Raw genomic sequence first — 19,230 nt, 5'->3', positions numbered from 1 at the left:
AAGTGAATTTTCTCGCGTTTCTTCGGTGACTCGGAAATTCCGTAAAATTTGGCCAACTGGTAATCGATATTTACTTTAGCTCGAGCTCTTTTTTCAGGTTAACCGGTAAAAGACATATCAATATTTGCAAAAGTCTCAAAAAACCTGTCGGTACAACCCTACTTTTTTCACCCTTTTTTCAAGTTTAAGATTCGTATCCCACCCGATTCGATGTTCTGTGAAAATTTTGGAAGATTTCACCGAAGGAAATTTAAGATAGCACAAATATAGTCACATAAACGGAAAAAAACGCATTTGTTTGTGCATTTATAATTCAAGACTAAAAGCCAAGATTTTAACGGAGGTGACACTAGTTCATCATTGCCTATTACATTTAATACGTTTGAAAGGACTGGGTGTAAAAACGAACGCAAAAACATAGCACGCAGAAAAAAACCCGAGCACGCAACGCGATAAATGAACTGTATGGAGCCACCTTTAATCACAGACGACATGAGAAGAGAAAATGACGGACAAAACATGATTGTGTTCATTGAAGCCAGTGGAGTCCCGGATGGCAAAGCATATTGTCATGAAACAATATCTTTACGCTATATTGTCATGATTTTGGCGCTTGTGTGAATAACACTCCTGTCAGCCATGTAAGCTATTAAAATCCTGGTCATGTATAGTTATTTAACAAGGTCACAGGGGCAGATCGAGGATTTTTCTTAGGAGCGGGTGCACCACTAAGGAATGGCATAACTGAATGGCGAGGTAAACAAATTTTGAAAGTGAATACAAAGAAGAAGTCTTCATTTCGGCGGGGTGCACACCCCCTGCACCTCCCCCCCTAGATCCGCCCCTGTGTCAAAGAAACTCTACCATGTAGTTTGAGACAGGAGTGGAAAGGCTGGAGTGCACTTTTCCTTAGAGAGTTCAGTGATGTATAAATACCATAGCTGTCTTAAAGGATATCTGATTTTTCTACCACAATCACTTCATTCACCCCAAATCCGACAAATCTGGCCAATCACAATCCAGTGAACCAATCAAAACTCAAAGAAAAAACACATAGCTGACACAAGGTGTGAGAAGACATGTCTAGTGAGTTACAATTGAAGTTGGTTTTACTTTTCATTGGATGACAAAGTTATGCAAGGTTTTTTATTGAATAATTTATTGCTTAATCAGAATGCCAGATGATAAATCCAGCCACAGGGATCATTGCTGTTAGTATTTGCATTTGATTTATCTCACATCTGATTAGTTTTCACTCATGACACAATTGCATTCCACAAGTAAGATAATTCTGATTTTCACACTGTTCTGATTTGCTTCATGAAGGGCCTGAAAATGTTGTTCTGTGAACTGTATACATGAGAAGTGGTGACTGACATACAACTTAAATTATCAAGTTTCCTGTGTGATATATTCTTTGCAAATTGCTCACTTTTTGACATGATTAGGATCAATTTAAAGGACAAAGCACTCAAAGAGACCATCTTCAATTTGCTTTTCTCGAGAGTTTTATTGCATGAAGTGAATAGACACTTCCCCGGGAGGATATAACATATGACAGGTCACACCGTCCCTGTTCATTACCCCCTGGCATAAGACAGAACTGCAAGAGTCAGTTGTCACGACATGAAGACAAAGGCCTCTCAAGCAAGCTTGAAGTCTTAACTTCAGTCTGTAAAACTCAAGCCTGATGCAACGACTATTGCAGTAGGCACTGTGCGTCCTGTGTCAACTGACTGGTGACAAAGAGTCCTTTAAACCATTATAGTAGCTCTAGGTGACAGTAGATGAGCTAGAGCCAAACACAGAACTCCGAGATGAATCAGTTAAACAATCAGATGTATACGTAAAGCGTCTGTTTTGTCCTGATTGAAGCGCAGCCTCATGAAGTCTGTCAGCCGAATACCTAGACTGAAGTTCCAAGGAGTTCCCAACACTGATGGGACGAGGTTTCTTATTAGATTGTCTCACAGTTTCTGCTACTTTTTCTGTCACAGTACTTGGTTCTTGTGAATCTTCATCTTTACTTGCTGTAGATTCTACAGTTTGTTTCAACGGTTTTGGTTGCAAGCCTGTTGAACTTAAGTAAGGTGACACAGTATAAGAGATAAGATGTTCCAGCTTTCTGTAGTTTCTGCTATTCTGGTCATCGTGCACACTCTGTAAAAGAAATATTGAGTCTCCAGTTAAGCATTGGTGATAATCACTTAAATTGTCTGCATTACAGACAGTCTACACTGATAGCATAGCCATCATAGTGAGTGTTGTCTATTCACTGTAAGTTATAGTTATCACTTAATTGTCATAACTGGTCAAAACTGATAATTGGGTATGACCTCACACAGACCCTATTTAAACAATAGAGCATTTCTGTTGAGGAACTATCAGCTGATAGTTGCCCCGCAGAATAAGCTAGTTTTAAGACCGTCAAATTTCCAAGGTGTAACTATCAGACCGATAGTTCGTCAACAAAAAAAACTATATTGTCTTTATTGTTCACCACTAAATTTTCTTCCGTGCACCAGTCAAAAAGTCATGTTGAATTATTTTTAATAAACTTTTTTAGATGAAAGGTGTGAAAGCCAAATGTAAAGTTTGAAAAAGAAAACAAACAAATTGCATCTTTCAATTTTTTTTCTTTAAGCACACTTGCTTAAAGAAAAATTTTCACGAGCAAATACTATCCATCTGGATATTTTACTTGGATGACTACCATGGGCAATTATAGTTCACCACTAAATTTTCTTTGATTCTTATTTGTAAAATTGATCATGTGATGTGATAGTGTTCATCTGCGGAGAGAACTATCAGCCCATAGTACCCGTCTGAGGAAAAAACATGGATGGATATAGAACTCATCAGTGAAAATTTTTTCTGTAAACAAGTTGGCTTATAGAAAATAAACAATTGAAATTGTATAAAGTAGGTTTTTGTCTGTTTTCTTTTTCAAATTTTACATTTGGCTTTCATGTAAACAAGTTGAAAATAATTCAATATGATTTTGAACTTGTGTGTGAAAGAAAATATAATGCTGAACAATAAAGACAGCAGAGTGTTTTAGTCTCAGAACTATCAATCTGATAGTTACCCCTTAAAAGTTTGTTGTTCTTAAAACTAGCATATTTGCGCTAGAATCTTCCTTTCAATGGTAGCTATTTGTTTTTAGAACATCAAATTTCCTTGTGGCAACTATCAGCCGATAGTGCCTCAACAGAAACACTCTATTGTTTAAATAGTGTCTCTCTGCCAGTGAACACTATCACATCACATGATCAATTTAAACCATTAGGAATTCCAGAAAATTAAGCAATGAACTATAACAGGTGACAGTATACCCACAGGTGACTATGGGATCCTGGCATGGTAGGGTAGGGTTAAAAACTGAGGGGGGTTGGTGGTGTATATGTTGTTCTTTTAAGACCCCCACCCCTGAAAAAACAAAAAAAAATTTTAAAAAAGCTGGTTTCAAAAATTGGTTCATTCTGATGTAAAGAAAAAATTGACCTAAAACAGATACCCTAATGGAAAATATGAAAGCCCCAAGTGCTCCATAGCAATTGGAAATTTCAGTAAATAAACTCATATAATTTTCAGTTTTAAGGCATGCCCCCTGTAGGAAAATCTAAATCCTCAAAATTTTACTAATGAATTGATGAATGTGCAGAAACAGCTGCAAGTTATAAATTAAAATGATTATGATTCAGTCTGCTCCATTTTGCTTTAAAACAATCAAATCAATGGCACTTGATTTCTACTTGAGGTTATAGTTGGTTTAGCCTTCAGCCTTGTCACCCTATCATCCCTTAGTATAAATCTACTGGTATCCCAGGAAGGGGGGGTACTCTATAAGCCTTTGGGTGGGGGTGGGCTGTTGGGACTCTGAAACCCTTACCCAATACTAGACAATGATCAGCTTGATTTTGCAAACGTATTCTAGACTAGGTGCCAAAAACCCCTATCCCAGACTAGCTATTTTCAAAACAGAAACTTTATCGCTATGAATCATAGTCCAATATAAACTAACTATTAAACCAATATTGTACAAAGACACTTCCAAGTTTCAATTTCTATTATAGAACCCTAGGTAAAAAACCTTGTTCTAGACTAAATTATTTATACACTGGCCACTTTCCCCCTAAATTACACCCGATTCTAGACCAAACTGAACTGATGAGCATGCGTGTAAAACTGCAAGTTTTAAATAACAATTCAATCTGCGCTATTTTGCTGAAGTATGAAGTGTAATACTAAGTTGAGAAGTGATTGGAAATCATTATTTGAAGGAAATTTAGTTAGAATTCTACTCGATTTCTATGAGGTGATAGTTGATTTGGCCTTCGGTCTCATCAACTATCACCTCTTATAGTTGGCCACCAAATTTTCTCCAATATTCTTATTGCTTTAAATTGATCACGTGACGTGATAGTGTTCATCCGTGGAGAGACACTATCAGCCCATAGTGCCCGTCTGAGGAAAATACCCAGATGGATAGTACTCCATGAAAATATGCAGGCTTCCAGAAAAAAAAAAAACAACTGAAATTATTGTATTAAGTGGGTTTTGTTCTGTTTTCTTTTTCAAATTTCACATTTGGCTTTCATGGCTTTCATCCAGAAAATTAGAAAATAATTCTGTATGAGTTTTGATCTAGCGCACAGAAGAAAATTTAGTGGTGAACAATAAAGACAATAGAGTGTTTATGCCTTGGAACTATCAGCCTGATAGTTTCCCCTTGGAAATTTGATGTTCTTAAAACTAGCATATTTGCTCTCAAAGCTTCGCTTCTCGGGCAAATATTTGTTTTAAGAACTTCAAATTTCTGCAGGGTAACTATCAGCTAATAATTCCTTGACAGATACACTCCATTGTTTAAATAGAAATCTTGAGCTCATAATCTAGCTGTTAAGTAGATAGTGAATAGCCCAGCAGTGTGTGGTTGTCAACAAAATGGCAGTTTCCAAAGTGACTGTGAACCAGTCTTGTTGTTTAAGTTTTGAATGACTGATGGATTTGTACTGAAGCAACTGGATTATTCGCTCTCGAATTTTATGCATGATAGAAATCTTGAGCTGATAATCTAATTGTTAAAAAAGTCTTGAGCTCATAAATAGACGAAAGAAATGACATCAGAGAAATTAACTTAAAGGGAATAGATCTAATTGAGTTTTCAACATCTTGTTATGACATTTCTATGGTCTAGAGTGTGTAGACTATGATAAAATGAGGTCAATTTGTTGTTTAAATGGTGGCAGCTGATAAAGCGTGCCTGAAAATCAGATTGACCAATCAGAGTCACACAACACAAACTGAAATGCAATATAGTCAATCCATTTTTTAAGGAATATGACAATACAGCCTTGTACAAAGATATCTTTCTAGCAACCGAAAAAATGTAAAAAATAAACATTCTCAGTCTCACCTGCAAAATCAACAACATCTGTACGACTTTAGGTGGAACAGTTAAATCCATAACAAACGCTTCTTCCAGTTTGGTTTTCAACACAACAACATCTCGAAAGTTTAAAAGGGCAATAGACCTTGTAGACTGGGCTTCGCGAGACTGTATATCAAAGAAAATTGCTTGAAGTAATGGCAATATCGTACAGAAGAAATAGGTCCAACTATCAGCCAGCTTGTCAAGAAGAACTTCGCCATTTTTGTCTTTCACATCTTCGCGTAGAATAATCATACCCTTTACAAGCGATTCCTTGAACCACTCGCATATCGTGGGCCCACCGATTTCAAGTTTAACTGATTTTACCTTTTCTGTCAGACTGCTTAATTCTAATTTTGCTAACTTCTTTCGTTGAAAGAGAGCAGTCACGGCATTTGACACAGTGTTCCAATCTTCGGTTTTTCCACCCGCAAACGTAAACCTTTTGTCGACCATTTTTGGACTTCTGGGTCGCTGAACCCCAACCATCGTGACTGAACCATCCTTTCTCAAAATTTCACCTAGACTGGACACTGGTGACCGAGCCATCGAAAATGAAAAAGCTGTATTTTCGAAAACAGCGGTGGTCAAATTGCTCGTAGGAACGGAATGGTGACTCGAGTAGTCAGGCCTTAGTCTCTTTCGGACAGAGAAGCTGGAGCGGCTGCTAAAACGTCACGGCCTTCGAACGAGCTGAATTGCGTCACGTAGTAAGCGTAATGCAACACCCAGGAAACGTTTCTCTCGTTGCAAGCAACAGCATGGAATAGCACACGAGGGTATCAGGAGTCCATGACCTGGAGTATGCCTCGTACTAGTTAGGCATAGCCTCGTACGCAAACGCTCATTAGGCTCGTCACGCAATCTTCCTTCCCCACGTAGGGAAACAAGAAGATCTGTTAGATCTTATAACCGCGCTTTTAAAATTTAACTGTTTTCTTAGTACTACAGTCGCAACGCAGTCCATATTCCAAAGCAATCTTTGATGATTCATTGATTACTGTAGACATCACATCACTTGATCAACACACACTCTATTATTGCACCATCAGTCGTAGCCGTTGTGACATCTCCGATGACGTAATAGTCTTAATCTGGAACTTTCTTCGGGATATGTATGGGCATGAAGATACGAACACTATTACAAACCGCTTTCTTTCTTTAAAGTCACAATTAAATTTAATTGTTTTTTTCCCTTGAGTTAAGGGTTAGCAAAGAAGTCACACAAGTCACATAATTCAAGAATTGCGTTATCTACGGCTATCTTTAGTACGGTGGTTATTTCCCTATCAATGACGTAATCTTTGCACGTTCTGACACGTTCTTTGCTTGGCTTGCAAATATTTAATTTTCCTTCCGATCTATGAACTTGCTGCGATGAAACAGTCAAAGGATTTACTTCATTTGCCTAAAACCACAAGAAATACTCGCAAAATTACAAATAAATTAATGACCGTCGCTTCTGCCGAAATAAACTTGCAAAGTAAACACGATCTTATTTGTCACGTAGCGAAAGTGAAAGCTGCAACGTCAGCGCATTCCATGGCTGACGTAATACCTTTTTTCAGCGTATTTATTATTCCCTTTAAATCCAACGCTTTGATAAAACGAAAAGAAAATATATTTTACCCACAAAAAAGAAAACAATATCGGTAAAATTGTCCGTGTATTTATGTTTTAACAGCTTCTGGCGGAAAAAAATCACATGTTGCGTGACTCAAAGTTTGGCCGAGCGGAGGTCTGCGTCTGGTCACCGACAAAAAAAAATAAAATAAACCACGGGTAAACCTAGAACCGCGCTCGGCCCATGGCCGCGCGGTTAACAAGATTGTTTGGCGAACCCAAAGAGCGTCTGCTACTAGTAACTAGGTTTGGAGGTCTCTTAAACAGCCCCTCAGGTCCCGAAATGAAATCCCTCAAGCCAATCTTAACTTGGAAGTTCTTTTACAGAAAAACAAAAAAATTCCCCTAAGCCACATGAAACTGAAATTCAATTAAGACATGGGATTTTTGTTTTTGTTATCAAAACGAAAGTGATAAATTTTTAATGACCTGCCTTCTTCTATGTGTGTCTTCCGGTATAGCTTAAAACATTCTTGAAGGGCAATGGAGGCTTCTGCCTTTGTTAAAGGGCCGGCGGGCCAATATTTTTCTGACTTGACGCAAGCTTGCGAAGCTTACTTCAGCGGAATTTATCCCGACTATGTAGATTCATCAGACCACGATACAGTTATGTGCCCTTCGGCTTTTCCGTTTGGTTATATCGCGCCAACTGGTCAAGCTTCTGGTGCGACTCCGCTTAATAACATCGAAAAAGCGAGCATTCATGGAGATAACGCCGAACTGAAAATCTTTCACATGCTGGAAAAGTTCGGGAAAGAAACTAATCAGCCGATGTTTGTTCTAGCGCAGGTAAAAATCACCGAATTCATCAAAAATGTTCTTCGACAAAAGCTGCCTGCCAATCACTCCATTTTGACAGACAAGTTGTTGAATCTCGACGGAGAAATCGACTTTCTGATCATTCACCGGCAGATTGGTATTATACTTATCGAGGTCAAAGCACCAAAGAAGTTCAGTAAGTCAACTCAAAGCAAAGCGAGAAAACAACTTCAAATTGGAGAAGAAATAATTCATGCTCTTTCACACGAGATTGGTTACAAGGAATCTACCATTCCTGTTTATAAAGTAATTGCAATGCCAAACGTCAGTGAGCCAGGCCGCGAGAATCAAAATTTTATCAGTCTTCGAGAAGAAAACGTGCAATCGGATGGAAATTTTGTCAGCTGGTGGGAAGACAAATTTGCTAAACGGACGTTTGACAGCCACGAAAAGCGACAGTTGCAGAATTTGATTTACATTTTTGTTGGCCAGCGTTGCGAAGTCAGCTCTAAAGTGCTCTCAGATGTTTGCAAGAAGATTGATCAGCAGAAATTCCTTCAGAAGAGCTACGAAAGGGGTACCAAGCAAGGTGGGGATGGGTCGCAAGTGGTTGTGAAGACAGCTGATCGACCGGAGCAGGCTATCTTGGCAAAACAATTTTTGTTCTTGAATCCTGATCAGCTACGAATATGGAATGGCCCACGCCAACAATTCTTTAACGGTTCGTCCGGAAGCGGAAAAACAATTTTGCTCCAGTTCAAAGCTTTGGAATGTGCCAAGCAGGGACAGAAGGTTGTTATTGTGGTTCCCTCTTCACTAGCCGCACTTTACACGGAATTTTTTGCAAAAAACAGCATTTCAAGTGGAGTCGAAGTCGTGTCTCCGGCCGGCATTTCCGAGTTCTTTCAAAGATGCGATCCTGCCGTGAAGTTTCACTTCTTTGCTGATGAGCTGCAGGCCTTTGAAGCCAAAATTCCTGACGTGTTGATTCAGTTGGGGAACCTTCTGAGCCGAATGGCAGATCTTGATTATTATTGCTGGGTTGCATATGATTACATGCAAAGGAACGAAGATGAATCATCTCGTGATGAAACAGGGGGACTAGCTGATGCATTGAAAATTCAAACTCAAGCTCGTGAACTCTGCAAAACCCACAACATTTATCATGCGCCCTGCCTTAAAACAATAGTGAGATCCACTTTTGAAGTTTACACCTTTGTACAAGAGTTTGTTAAAGTGTCTCTTCTTGATTTACTGCAGAGATTAAAGCTTCCTCGGTTTGATCACATTGGAAAAGAAACAAAAGAAATTTTTACCCAATTCGTGGAGAATTATGATGTTTCAAACCACCTCGGTCACCACATTTGTGGACCTTCCGTTATAGTGGTACCTGTGAAGAATTCGGATTTTGATTTTATCACTCAAGTCGTCCAAGATGAGATCAACAAGTGGGCAGGAAGTGATTCCCTTCACCGCGTTGCTGTCCTTGTCACGAAGTCTTTCCCCAAGGAGCGGTTGGGTTATCTTATGGCTCAGAAAGGGATAGCAGTTTGTGATATAGCCGACAACCAGAAGAATGCAGTAGTCCTTGACTTTGGACACAGAGCTCATTCATATGAGTGGCCAGTCGTAGTTGCTATTTCGTGGTTTAACAATGATCTCTCGAGTAATTACATCATGTTTACTCGAGCTGTATCTAGACTGGTTTTAATGACGAGTGGTGATGTTCCTTTGTAATAGCTTATGGAGTGAGTGACGTGCCTGCGATATCATGGCAGGACAGCCTCTGCCACCCTAGCTTAGCCGGCCAGTTCAGAAAGTGATAACCTTATAGCCCTAAGACGGTGTTGGTGTCTTTTTCAAGCCAGAGATTTTTCGAGGGTTTTTCTTTCGCCTGTTGACTTCCCGGCTTTGGATCCCGGGGGAACTCCCATATAAAATGGACAGGGGTGCTCGTCCTAACTTTTAGGGGTTAAAAAACCGGTTTTGTATCACTTAGGGTGTTCAGTCTCAAAAGATCCACACCGGAAGCTTTCTCTGTTACTTCCTTTTAGGGTATTGAACCGAAAAAAATATGACAGGAGAAAAAAGCGTTGTTTTAGAATTGGTACCTCTTAAGAGTGAAAAAAACAAAACGAATTCAAGCCACGCCCACAAAACAGGATCTTGGTGTCCCTCAGGGGTTCTTTTCAAAATTTCCAACGAGCACGCCCGTCCTTTTTATATGGAGTCTCCTCTAGGTTCGATTACCAGCCGCTGTTCGAGCAAGGAGCCCGCACTCCTTCCCCGAACCGGACTCGAGAAAGTGGCGGAAATCGAACCTAAGTCTCCTCCGGACTCTGTAACTCTAACTTAGCCAGTTTGGAGAGTAGTTACCTTATCAGGATCTAATTAAGACAAGCTGGAGATTTGTCGAGTTTTTTTCTTTCGCCTGTTGACTTCCCGCCTTCGGATTCGCCTTCCCACCGGCTTACTCGGGCTTCTTCAGCCCTGATGAATTTATTCTTTAATAGCTTATCATGACATATGACAACTTTATCCTGTGAATGATGTGTCCTTGCGGTTTTATTTAACTCATATTGGACGTCAGTGAATGACAAAGAAAACCCGCCTTGCTTGTAATTCTATCAATAGCAGTAGACAAGCAAAGACAGAATTTCTCGATTTTTGCTATGCAAATGTATATAGATCCTTACTTCGCCATTTTCTGGTAATTTTGATACGAACAAGAACTTGATAGCGGACGCTACTTTCGTACATTTTCAACTACTGTAGGTTGGCCCCGTAGGTTCAGGTTGAACGTCATAGCTTCATAACTATAAACAAGAGATTAGGTATACATTGATGATCTCTTACTAAAAGAGAACAGTTTTAATTTCTCTAACATTTATTTTTTTCTTGGTCAAATATAATTCTGCTCTGTAATATTACTTAGAAAATAGCAAAAGATCATTTGTACTTCTATATTTCGATAGAGTTATTTCGTTTTAACATAGATATACAAAACAAGGTTAATTTGGTATAGTTTTACATGTAATTTTGACATACGTAAAGGACAAATATAACTGGGATGTGGTTATTTATATATGGACTCTAGATTAAGTCATCCTAGTAGCTGAGGTCATTGCATTGTGTTCAGCTGGGCAAGGCAATTTAAATTAGTATCACAGTGGCTTTCGAGCTCTTCATCATTTTCGCAAATAAAACGTTCTCGGTTCTCGAACAGAGATTCGTGCTTCCCTTGGCAGAAAGACTGGAAAATACCTTTTCGTCAATAGCCACCACATTCCTTCGCCCCCCCCCCCCCCCGGCCCAATTAGGATCGAAACAGGATTACGCCGGGCAGTGTCTCAACCACATTTTTCCCTGATAGTCGGTGTTTACTGAAGTGAGTACTGGCAAATGGTGTATCCACCGCGATAGACTATTATCCCATTTAGGGGTCGACATACCTCTAGACACTCAAGTTACAGAAACCAGAGGTAATGTATTGCATTATTTTCTGAACTGGCAACTAACTTAGATATTCTCGGCTGATTGTTCTTATCAGCTAGAAAGAAGTCAAGAGTATTGGCAGGGCCAGTATGACAAAATACTTTGCCTTGATGTCACTCCAGCTCATTTATGTAAATCCACCAGTCGAGATTTGATAGGGTGTACTTGAAACAGCGGACCACCACTCAAACATTTATTGCTGTCAAAAGACGTGAGTAAGTTTTTTTAGACCATGCGTTGTCTAGTTTGAATATGTGCGTAACCGCTGTTTGTTTTCTTTTCCTTCTGAAATTAAAATCATTTTCATATGAATGGTTGTGCACCAGGCCTTGCTCTGATAGAGAAGCTAAAGGCAACTCAGAAATGGGCCATTGATCATCAAAAGATGTCTCAAGTAGACTATTCTCAGCCCTTCCTTTTTTAGTTTCCTCTAACTTTCGAAAATTTAACGTGGCTGTGAGCCCATGTACAGAGTTTTTCCAAATTTTGCCAAAAGTTGTGTCTTCCCCTTTGAATCAAAATTAGATAACAACAGAGAGGGGTCACCGAGTTCGTTTTTGAGTTAAGTATGGCAAGCCGTTTGTAGCAAAATTAAATCCTTGCAATATATGTTTAATCCTTTAAATAACGGTTTTATTTAAAGATAGAAAAAGGCATTCAATCCAGTGGTAAATAAAATTTTTGGTTCAATTCAATCTTTTAATTTTCACGATTCAATCCAATACCTGGAATATTGATTCAATCCAATACCTAAAATATTGATTCAATCCAATACCTAAAATATTGATTCAATCCAATACCTGGAATATTGATTCAATCCAATACCTAAAATATTGATTCAATCCAATACCTGGAATATTGATTCAATCCAATACCTCGAATATTGATGCAATCCAATACCTGAAATATTGATTCAATCCAATACCTCAAATATTGATTCAATCCAATACCTCAAATATTGATGCAATCTTCCTGGGCCGAGCGCGGCCAACAGGAACGAGAGTAACTGAGCACTAGAGAGCACTGAAAACATGGCGGGCGAAGGAGAACTAGATTTAGAAGTTTAGTTTCCTAAGTTTCTTGCAGACATCTTGGATAAAACGGAAATAATTTTTGAGAATTTTGACTCAGAAGTTGGAATCATGGAAGACCATTTCGTAAAATTCCTGTTGAGGTGCTCGAGGAACTTTGAGGACTAGGATTCATCTGTACAACGATAACAAAGATGATTGGAGTTTGGAGATGGACAATTCACAGAAGATTGACAGAGTATGGCTGAGAAGATATGAGGGGTTTCAACAGCTTACCTGATAAGGAACCGAAATCATTCAAGAGTATGGATATAATTTCATTGCAGGTTTCTTTAAGTCCATTGGGTTACGGGTTCAACGGAGAAGAATAAGAGAAAGGCTAGCAAAATTAGATCCCCAAAATACTGTCTTGAGATGGGGTGCGTAAATTCGCTTTGGCATCTGGATGGACATCAGTCTCTGATCCGATGGAAAATACTAATTCGGCTGTATAGACGGATTTTCTCGGAGAATAATGTTTTTGAAATGTAGTGCCAACAATAAAGCAGAAACAGTTCTTGAATTGTTTCTGGATGCCGTTAAGAGAGACGGAGAATTTTGGCCTTCCAGAGTACGAGTAGATCATGGTGTTGAAAACGTTGGTGTGTGCGATACAATGGAGCAGGTTAGAAGAGAGGAGAGGGGCAGCTTCACTGCAGGGCCATTGACACAACCAACGAATTGAAAGATTGTGGAGGGATGTTTCCGTTGTGCTTCCCACTTGAACTTTTACACTTTTTGTAGTATGCAATTGTCAGGCATCCTGGACACTGATAATTCAGTACATCTTTCCACCTTACACTTAGTTTTTCAACCAAGGATAAACCTTGCTCTTTGCCAGTTCACTGAAGCTTTCAACCACCAAAATGTAAGAACAGAAAAAAAACTGGTTGCCATACCAAATGTGGCTTAATCATATGATGCAGCCTGAAAACCCCCTTTCAAATGGAAAGTCATATGATTTTGAATACTATGGTGATGATCCTGATGGTCCAACTCCATTGGACAGTGATAACAATGTTGTAGTTGAAGAAATTGACCTGGGACAACATGATTCAGTGCAGTCATTTGTATTGGAAAGGCTAGATCCCTTAAGATAATCAAGTCAAATAGGAGTAGACATCTTCCAAGAGGTTCTAGAACTAGTGACTGTTAAACTTGGGCAACTGACAATTGCATAATACTACGTATGTGTGGGCTGGGTAAAGAAGATTATGACCCTTAAAGTATTTTGGCAACTCAGTTCACAACAGAAAACCTCACCCTGTATCAAGTAAATTATTTTCTCATCTTCCTTTTCATTGATATACAAAACTCAGAAACTGCTTGAATTACAGAATGCCTAACTTCTAGCAACACAACTAAACTGAAGAGAAATCAGGGCATTTGATAACTGCCATGTGCACTACTCTGCCTTGTAGATTTTTCAGGTGCTTATCAAAACAGATATTAAAATGTTGCAAGGTTAATTTGTTATCTTATTTTCAAAAGTACCCAGGACACAAGACTAACCTCTTGGTGCACTGGCGTAATGGCTACTAACAGGACTCATGTCACTAGCCAAAACTAACTTTGCACCAGCCAGCCTTTTTCATACACAGCTTCACTGACTTTTTTATAAGAGTGGTCAATCTTGGACATTTCTTGTTGCATCTAAAATGTTAATAATAATCACTAAGAAAATTTCACTCCCACAAACACGAATCCTGCTTTTCTTGAATATGCTTATGTTCAATCTCTGATGTACTTTTATCAGTGTTGCCATTTTCTTTTATCTCCCTTTAATAGTTAAATATTTATCATATGCTTATTAAGGCAATTATTTCCACGAAATCCACTCATAGTTTCCCTGTTTTCATTAGTTTCTATTCTCTTCAGTTTTACTTTGTCAGGATAATTCTCAATTTTGTTTTCATCCAGTAGACCAGTACTCCATTCCATCATGATTGTCACAATGGCTAGTGAAAGTGCAAAATCTACTATTCAAAACTGAAATGTGTGGCTAGTTGGCAGTAGTGTTAGCCTTGAGCCCTTGGTACCCGATATTATTCACAACAAATTGGTGCCATGTTTGTCATAGAATATCAAGAAAAACATCGTTTTTACGAAAGAAGTACCACGTGTGGGTTAAATAATGCAAAACATGAGACAACAACATTGAAAAACTTAAAACACATCCCAATGTTCAATGATTGCTGTCTTGTAAAATGTAAAGGTTCTTATTTCAAAAATAACTTAAAGCCAGGTTTACACAAGCAGTTTTTGTGAGAAACATGTTTGACTGTGCACACGGCACAGCAAAAATTTTGTTTACAGTTCAAAGTTTAGTGTGCCAGTAATGATTGGACAGCAGAAATATGCACAATACCAAAGACCAATGTGGTAGCAAAATTTGCCACAGTTTATGTTATTTGCCACAAAAAGCTAGCACACACAGCTTTTAATAAACAAATATGTTTGTCACATAAAAATTGGTTAACTTACATCTACAAAAGCGGCAGTAATGGAATCTAAATTTTCCGTGTCCCTTGTGTCTCGGTTGTAGCAATGTCTCATTTACCTAAGCACACTAATGGTTTGATCAAGAACTTCGGCGTGCGCTTCTGCAACTTCTGAGTCAAAATTCCCAAACATTATTTCCGTTTTATCCAAGATGCCTGCAAGAAACTTAGGAAACTAAACTTCTAAATCTAGTTCTCCTTCGCCCGCCATGTTTTCAGTGCTCTCTAGTGCTCAGTTACTCTTGTTCCTGTTGGCCGCGCTCGGCCCAGGAAGATTGCATCAATATTTGAGGTATTGGATTGAATCAATATTTCAGGTATTGGATTGCATCAATATTCGAGGTATTGGATTGAATCAATATTCCAGGTATTGGATTGAATCAATATTTTAGGTATTGGATTGAATCAATATTCCAGGTATTGGATTGAATCAATATTTTAGGTATTGGATTGAATCAATATTCCAGGTATTGGATTGAATCAATATTTTAGGTATTGGATTGAATCAATATTTTAGGTATTGGATTGAATCAATATTCCAGGTATTGGATTGAATCGTGAAAATTAAAAGATTGAATTGAACCAAAAATTTTATTTACCATTGGATTGAATGCCTTTTTCTATCTTTAAATAAAACCGTTATTTAAAGGATTAAACATATATCGCAAGGATTAAATTTTGCTACAAACGGCTTGCCATAGTTAAGCTAAAATTAACAGTGTTTTAGCAGGCCATATTGTTATATGGTAATCTATCGTGTCAGAAAAATGGTAACAGCGTGTCCACCAATGATTAGGCAGTATTTTGATTCCATGATCATAGCGTCAACATAATTACAGTGTCCCATCAAAATCTAAGTCTTGGGAATTGCTGGAAACGGTTTTGAGCCTCCTTAGGCAAGAGCCACTAAAAGAGGGAAGTTATTCTCAAAACGAAGTTAGAAGATGAAGACTTTAATACCGAAGTTTTCGGCCTCTTTGTAGAAACGACTACTCGAATTCTAAGTCTTGTTTCCTTCATAGTTGCGTGATGAGAAACTATTGAAAAACAACGGCCCTTTCTTTCAACTGAACACTGATTATCCCCTTCTACAACCACGATCACATCTGATCCTTCATAACAGGTCACACAAACATACAGAGCGCTCGCCATAATAAAGCTCTTCCTGCTAGTGCAATAAAACCTGCTTGACGTGTCCATGATGATTCTAGTTTAATTGATTGGTCAATTGTGGACAAAGCGCAGGTGATCGCTGAAAGACATGCGTAATTGCGGCGATTGGAAACCGTCAGAATAAGCTGCGCGCATCCCTCGCCCGCCATCAGCCCGCAACAGCTTGAAAGGTGTTGTCATTGTGTCGTACTTGTTCTGGTGAATAAGTCGAAAGTAAAGGTGAGTTGTTATGTTATAACTGCGTATTAAAAAAAACGTCGGTAAAACTGAGTTGTGGGCAATATTGTAGCAAACAATTAAATCTTGCGTTCTAGGCTCATATTATGAGAAACAATGGTTCCGCGTCCTTTCGATGATCCAGCTAGATGGCAATGAAGGCTAAGGTGCATTACCTCCCGACTTACTTAAGAGATCTATATTCCAGATTTATTTTTAAATGCCGCGTGCACATGTAAATCCCCTACTTACAGCAATTTCAACTGGGTTGGAGCAAGATGGCTATCGAACTATTTTATTTGAATGAATAATCTAAGCACTTTATTTTCAGTTCCTCTCAGATCTTTTCTTAGTTACTTTCCAAAATTGATAAGGACAAGTTGAAGACCGCAATAAGCAGGTAGATACACTGCTACGTACAGACTGGTGAAGGCCATGATTCTGACCACGGGTTCTTAACCGACGCGACGATCCTTCGGTGCTGATTAGATATTCATACTGCACACTGACTGCATAATATTTTCACTGCTTTTGAGAATGGACCAAGAGTTTTAAGAGAAATAGAACGAGGGAAACAGACTTGATAAGAGAAGTGAACCTCGGTAAAATGAAGGGGTTTTGGATGATGGCTTTCAGTTCAACACAAGCTCCATTTTCAGAACGTAAAGGATTTGATAATTTAGTTTTCTTGGAATTTGAAGTTGACTCAAGGGCACAAAGTTATTGACAGTCGAGCGATGTTTTCTCATCCAGTATGCTCGCTATTCTCAGCTTTTATTGACCTTACTCTTTAGAACGGGGGAGGCAGACTTGATAATAAGAGAAGTAAACTCTGTAAAAAGAAGGCTTTTTTGACGCTGGCTTTCAGTTCACTATATGCTCCAACTTCATAACTTAAAAGATTTAATAATTTAGTTTTCTGGGAATTTCAAGTTGACTCAAGGGCACAAAGGTGTTGATAGTCGAGTGATATTTCCTTATCCAGTATGCTCGCTACTCTCAGCTTTTATTAACCTTACTCTTTAGAACGGGGAAAGCAGACTTAGAACGGGGGAGGCAGACTTGAGTTGAGTTGTTCTCTTTTTACGTCGAAATGGTAAAGATATGTTAGTTGCAAACATTTGTCTGGGTTGGAAATTCCAAGAACTACACTGCTACAACCTAGCTAGGTCAATCAAAGATCTTAGTTTTAAGCGAAATACAACTTCATCTGTTCCTGTTCTTGTGTACGTCTTGACTCAACATTATCGCTCTGGAGCCCATTTTGCTGCAACTAGTTCAACTGAGTCGTGCGGTCATTTGCGAAAACTTACTGTGAAAAGTTCAAAATGAAAGAGAAACAAATAGAGGTGGCTCTTGATGTATTTAATTCTCCTGATAGTCTGGCCTCTCTTGAAATCTTGTGCATCGTTCGATTCTAATCGTTCTGTGGAAATCAATTTGATATAACCCTGTAAAAACACCTGGAAAGGAAACGTGATGCAGCCAAATTTCCTTGTCTGTTTAGAATTTAACCAGGCCTTATATGAATGACTCACGTGCAGTTTCTGACTGACCTTACAGATTTAAATTAAAGACGTTTTTCAATTACATCCACAACCGATATATTAGTAAGAGCTTTCTATTTTATATTCGAGCTTCTTGGTCATGCAAGATCAACAGTCTTCATCATGGAAACTCCTGCATGGCTGAAACTGTTTCCTTGGCTATCGAAGCTCTGATGCTGTAATGTCCAAGTGAAATTAGGAGTTCAATCTGTCTGGTGTGTATAGATGAAACAAACTTGTCCAAGTAAAGAAAGGTATTTCGATGGAGTATTAAATCAATGATGTCACTTACAAGTCGCTTTAGGTAACTTAAGTTAAATAATTTTTTCAATATTGCGATGTACTAATACTTTCATCGCGGATATTTCTGCATTCGTTCATCGTCTAGTTTATCAAAACATTCACTACAAGCTGTTATTTACAGTAGATGTGACTTTCAAACGAATTTTGAATATCTTTTCGTAAAAGTTCACTGATTTATACCAATCACATAGTTTAAACAAAGAACTTGGCCACACTATCTGCAGACTCCAGTTCCATTGTCGTTCATGTTTTGTTCTGAAAAGAACAGACACTTTCACAAAATAGCTTCTTATATCTTTCTTGATGATTTTCTTCCAATTTAACATTTCACAATGGGCACTCATAATAGACCTGATAATACCCTATTGATTTTAAACTCTTGCGACATATTAGAAGATAAATTTGCACTTTTGGGAGGCACTCAAGCCACCGGTTGGTGGTGATTTGCAAATACTCCAAAGTTTGCCACTTAATTTGCAAATACTCCAAATTTGCAAATACTCCAAATAATCTCCAAATTTGCAAATACTCCAAATTTGCCACTTAATTTGCAAATACTCCAAAGTTTGCAAATGCTCCAAATAATCTCCAAATTTGCAAATAGTCCAAATTTGCCACTTAATTTGCAAATACTCCAAAGTTTGCAAATACTCCAAACAATCTCCAAATTTGCAAATACTCCAAATTTGCCACTTAATTTGCAAATACTCCAAAGTTTGCAAATACTCTAAAGGATCCTCCGATATTAATTGCGTGATTAATTCCAGCCTGCGTGGAATCTATGCTCCATTAATAAGCACTTAATGGAAACAGTGAGTCTTGTTTCCCCGAGACCCTCGTGTTTTGTCATACCTCCTAACTCCCAACTTCCAATCTCCCAACCTCCCAATTCAAAAATAGAAAAAATAGCAAAAAAATTGTTTGATGAGCATGACCTGATCACGTGGGAGTCGAAAGTTCAAGTTGTTGTTTCCCTAGGGAGCTAGTGAGTTTTGTTCGAACTAGGGAGTTAGTGAGGTTTGACCCACGACACGTGACACGTTCCCCTCCAATCGAAAAACGCATTTGAGTTGGGACGTATAACAACTTTTTTTCAGTTAAAAAAATGC

General features: G+C 38.5%; 3 protein-coding genes across 5 annotated transcripts in view; 2 read left to right on the top strand and 1 right to left on the bottom strand.

Moving 5' to 3' along the window:
* Positions 1 to 832: 832 nt before the first annotated feature.
* LOC145478273 (proline-rich protein 5-like) lies at positions 833 to 6,320 on the bottom strand. Its single transcript, XM_081456236.1, has 2 exons — positions 5,420 to 6,320; positions 833 to 2,160 (listed from the first exon to the last, which is right to left on the bottom strand). The coding sequence occupies exons 1-2, from the start codon at positions 5,981 to 5,983 to the stop codon at positions 1,774 to 1,776; spliced, it is 951 nt and encodes a 316-aa protein (XP_081312362.1). The 5' UTR covers positions 5,984 to 6,320; the 3' UTR covers positions 833 to 1,773.
* A 941-nt stretch (positions 6,321 to 7,261) lies between these two features.
* On the top strand, positions 7,262 to 10,610 carry LOC145478253 (uncharacterized). Its single transcript, XM_081456207.1, has one exon. The coding sequence runs from the start codon at positions 7,541 to 7,543 to the stop codon at positions 9,551 to 9,553; it is 2,013 nt and encodes a 670-aa protein (XP_081312333.1). The 5' UTR covers positions 7,262 to 7,540; the 3' UTR covers positions 9,554 to 10,610.
* A 5,292-nt stretch (positions 10,611 to 15,902) lies between these two features.
* Positions 15,903 to 19,230, top strand: part of LOC145478260 (putative aminopeptidase W07G4.4) — a 27,731-nt gene continuing 24,403 nt past the window's right edge. The window contains exons 1-2 of one of the 3 annotated variants that reach the window (XM_081456219.1): positions 15,903 to 16,274; positions 16,370 to 16,438. The gene's annotated coding sequence lies outside the window, so the exon portion shown is untranslated. Of the gene's footprint in view, positions 16,275 to 16,311; positions 16,439 to 19,230 lie in introns of those variants that run through there. The other 2 variants (XM_081456220.1, XM_081456218.1) reach the window with 2 other exon arrangements.

This window comes from Orbicella franksi, chromosome 2 (genome assembly GCF_964199315.1).
Source record: "Orbicella franksi chromosome 2, jaOrbFran1.1, whole genome shotgun sequence".
NCBI lineage: Eukaryota > Metazoa > Cnidaria > Anthozoa > Scleractinia > Merulinidae > Orbicella > Orbicella franksi.
Note: the sequence above shows the minus strand (reverse complement) of the source record. Positions and strands in the feature narration are given on the sequence as shown.

Bases quoted from the DNA above. Each gene is read 5' to 3' on its own strand.
- LOC145478273 (XM_081456236.1), bottom strand. From the start codon at position 5,983: ATGGCTCGGTCACCAGTGTCCAGTCTAGGTGAAATTTTGAGAAAGGAT. The intron at 2,161-5,419 runs GTGAGACTGAGA...TTTCTTTTACAG, and splicing joins AGATGTTGTTGATTTTGCAG to AGTGTGCACGATGACCAGAA.
- LOC145478253 (XM_081456207.1), top strand. From the start codon at position 7,541: ATGGAGGCTTCTGCCTTTGTTAAAGGGCCGGCGGGCCAATATTTTTCT.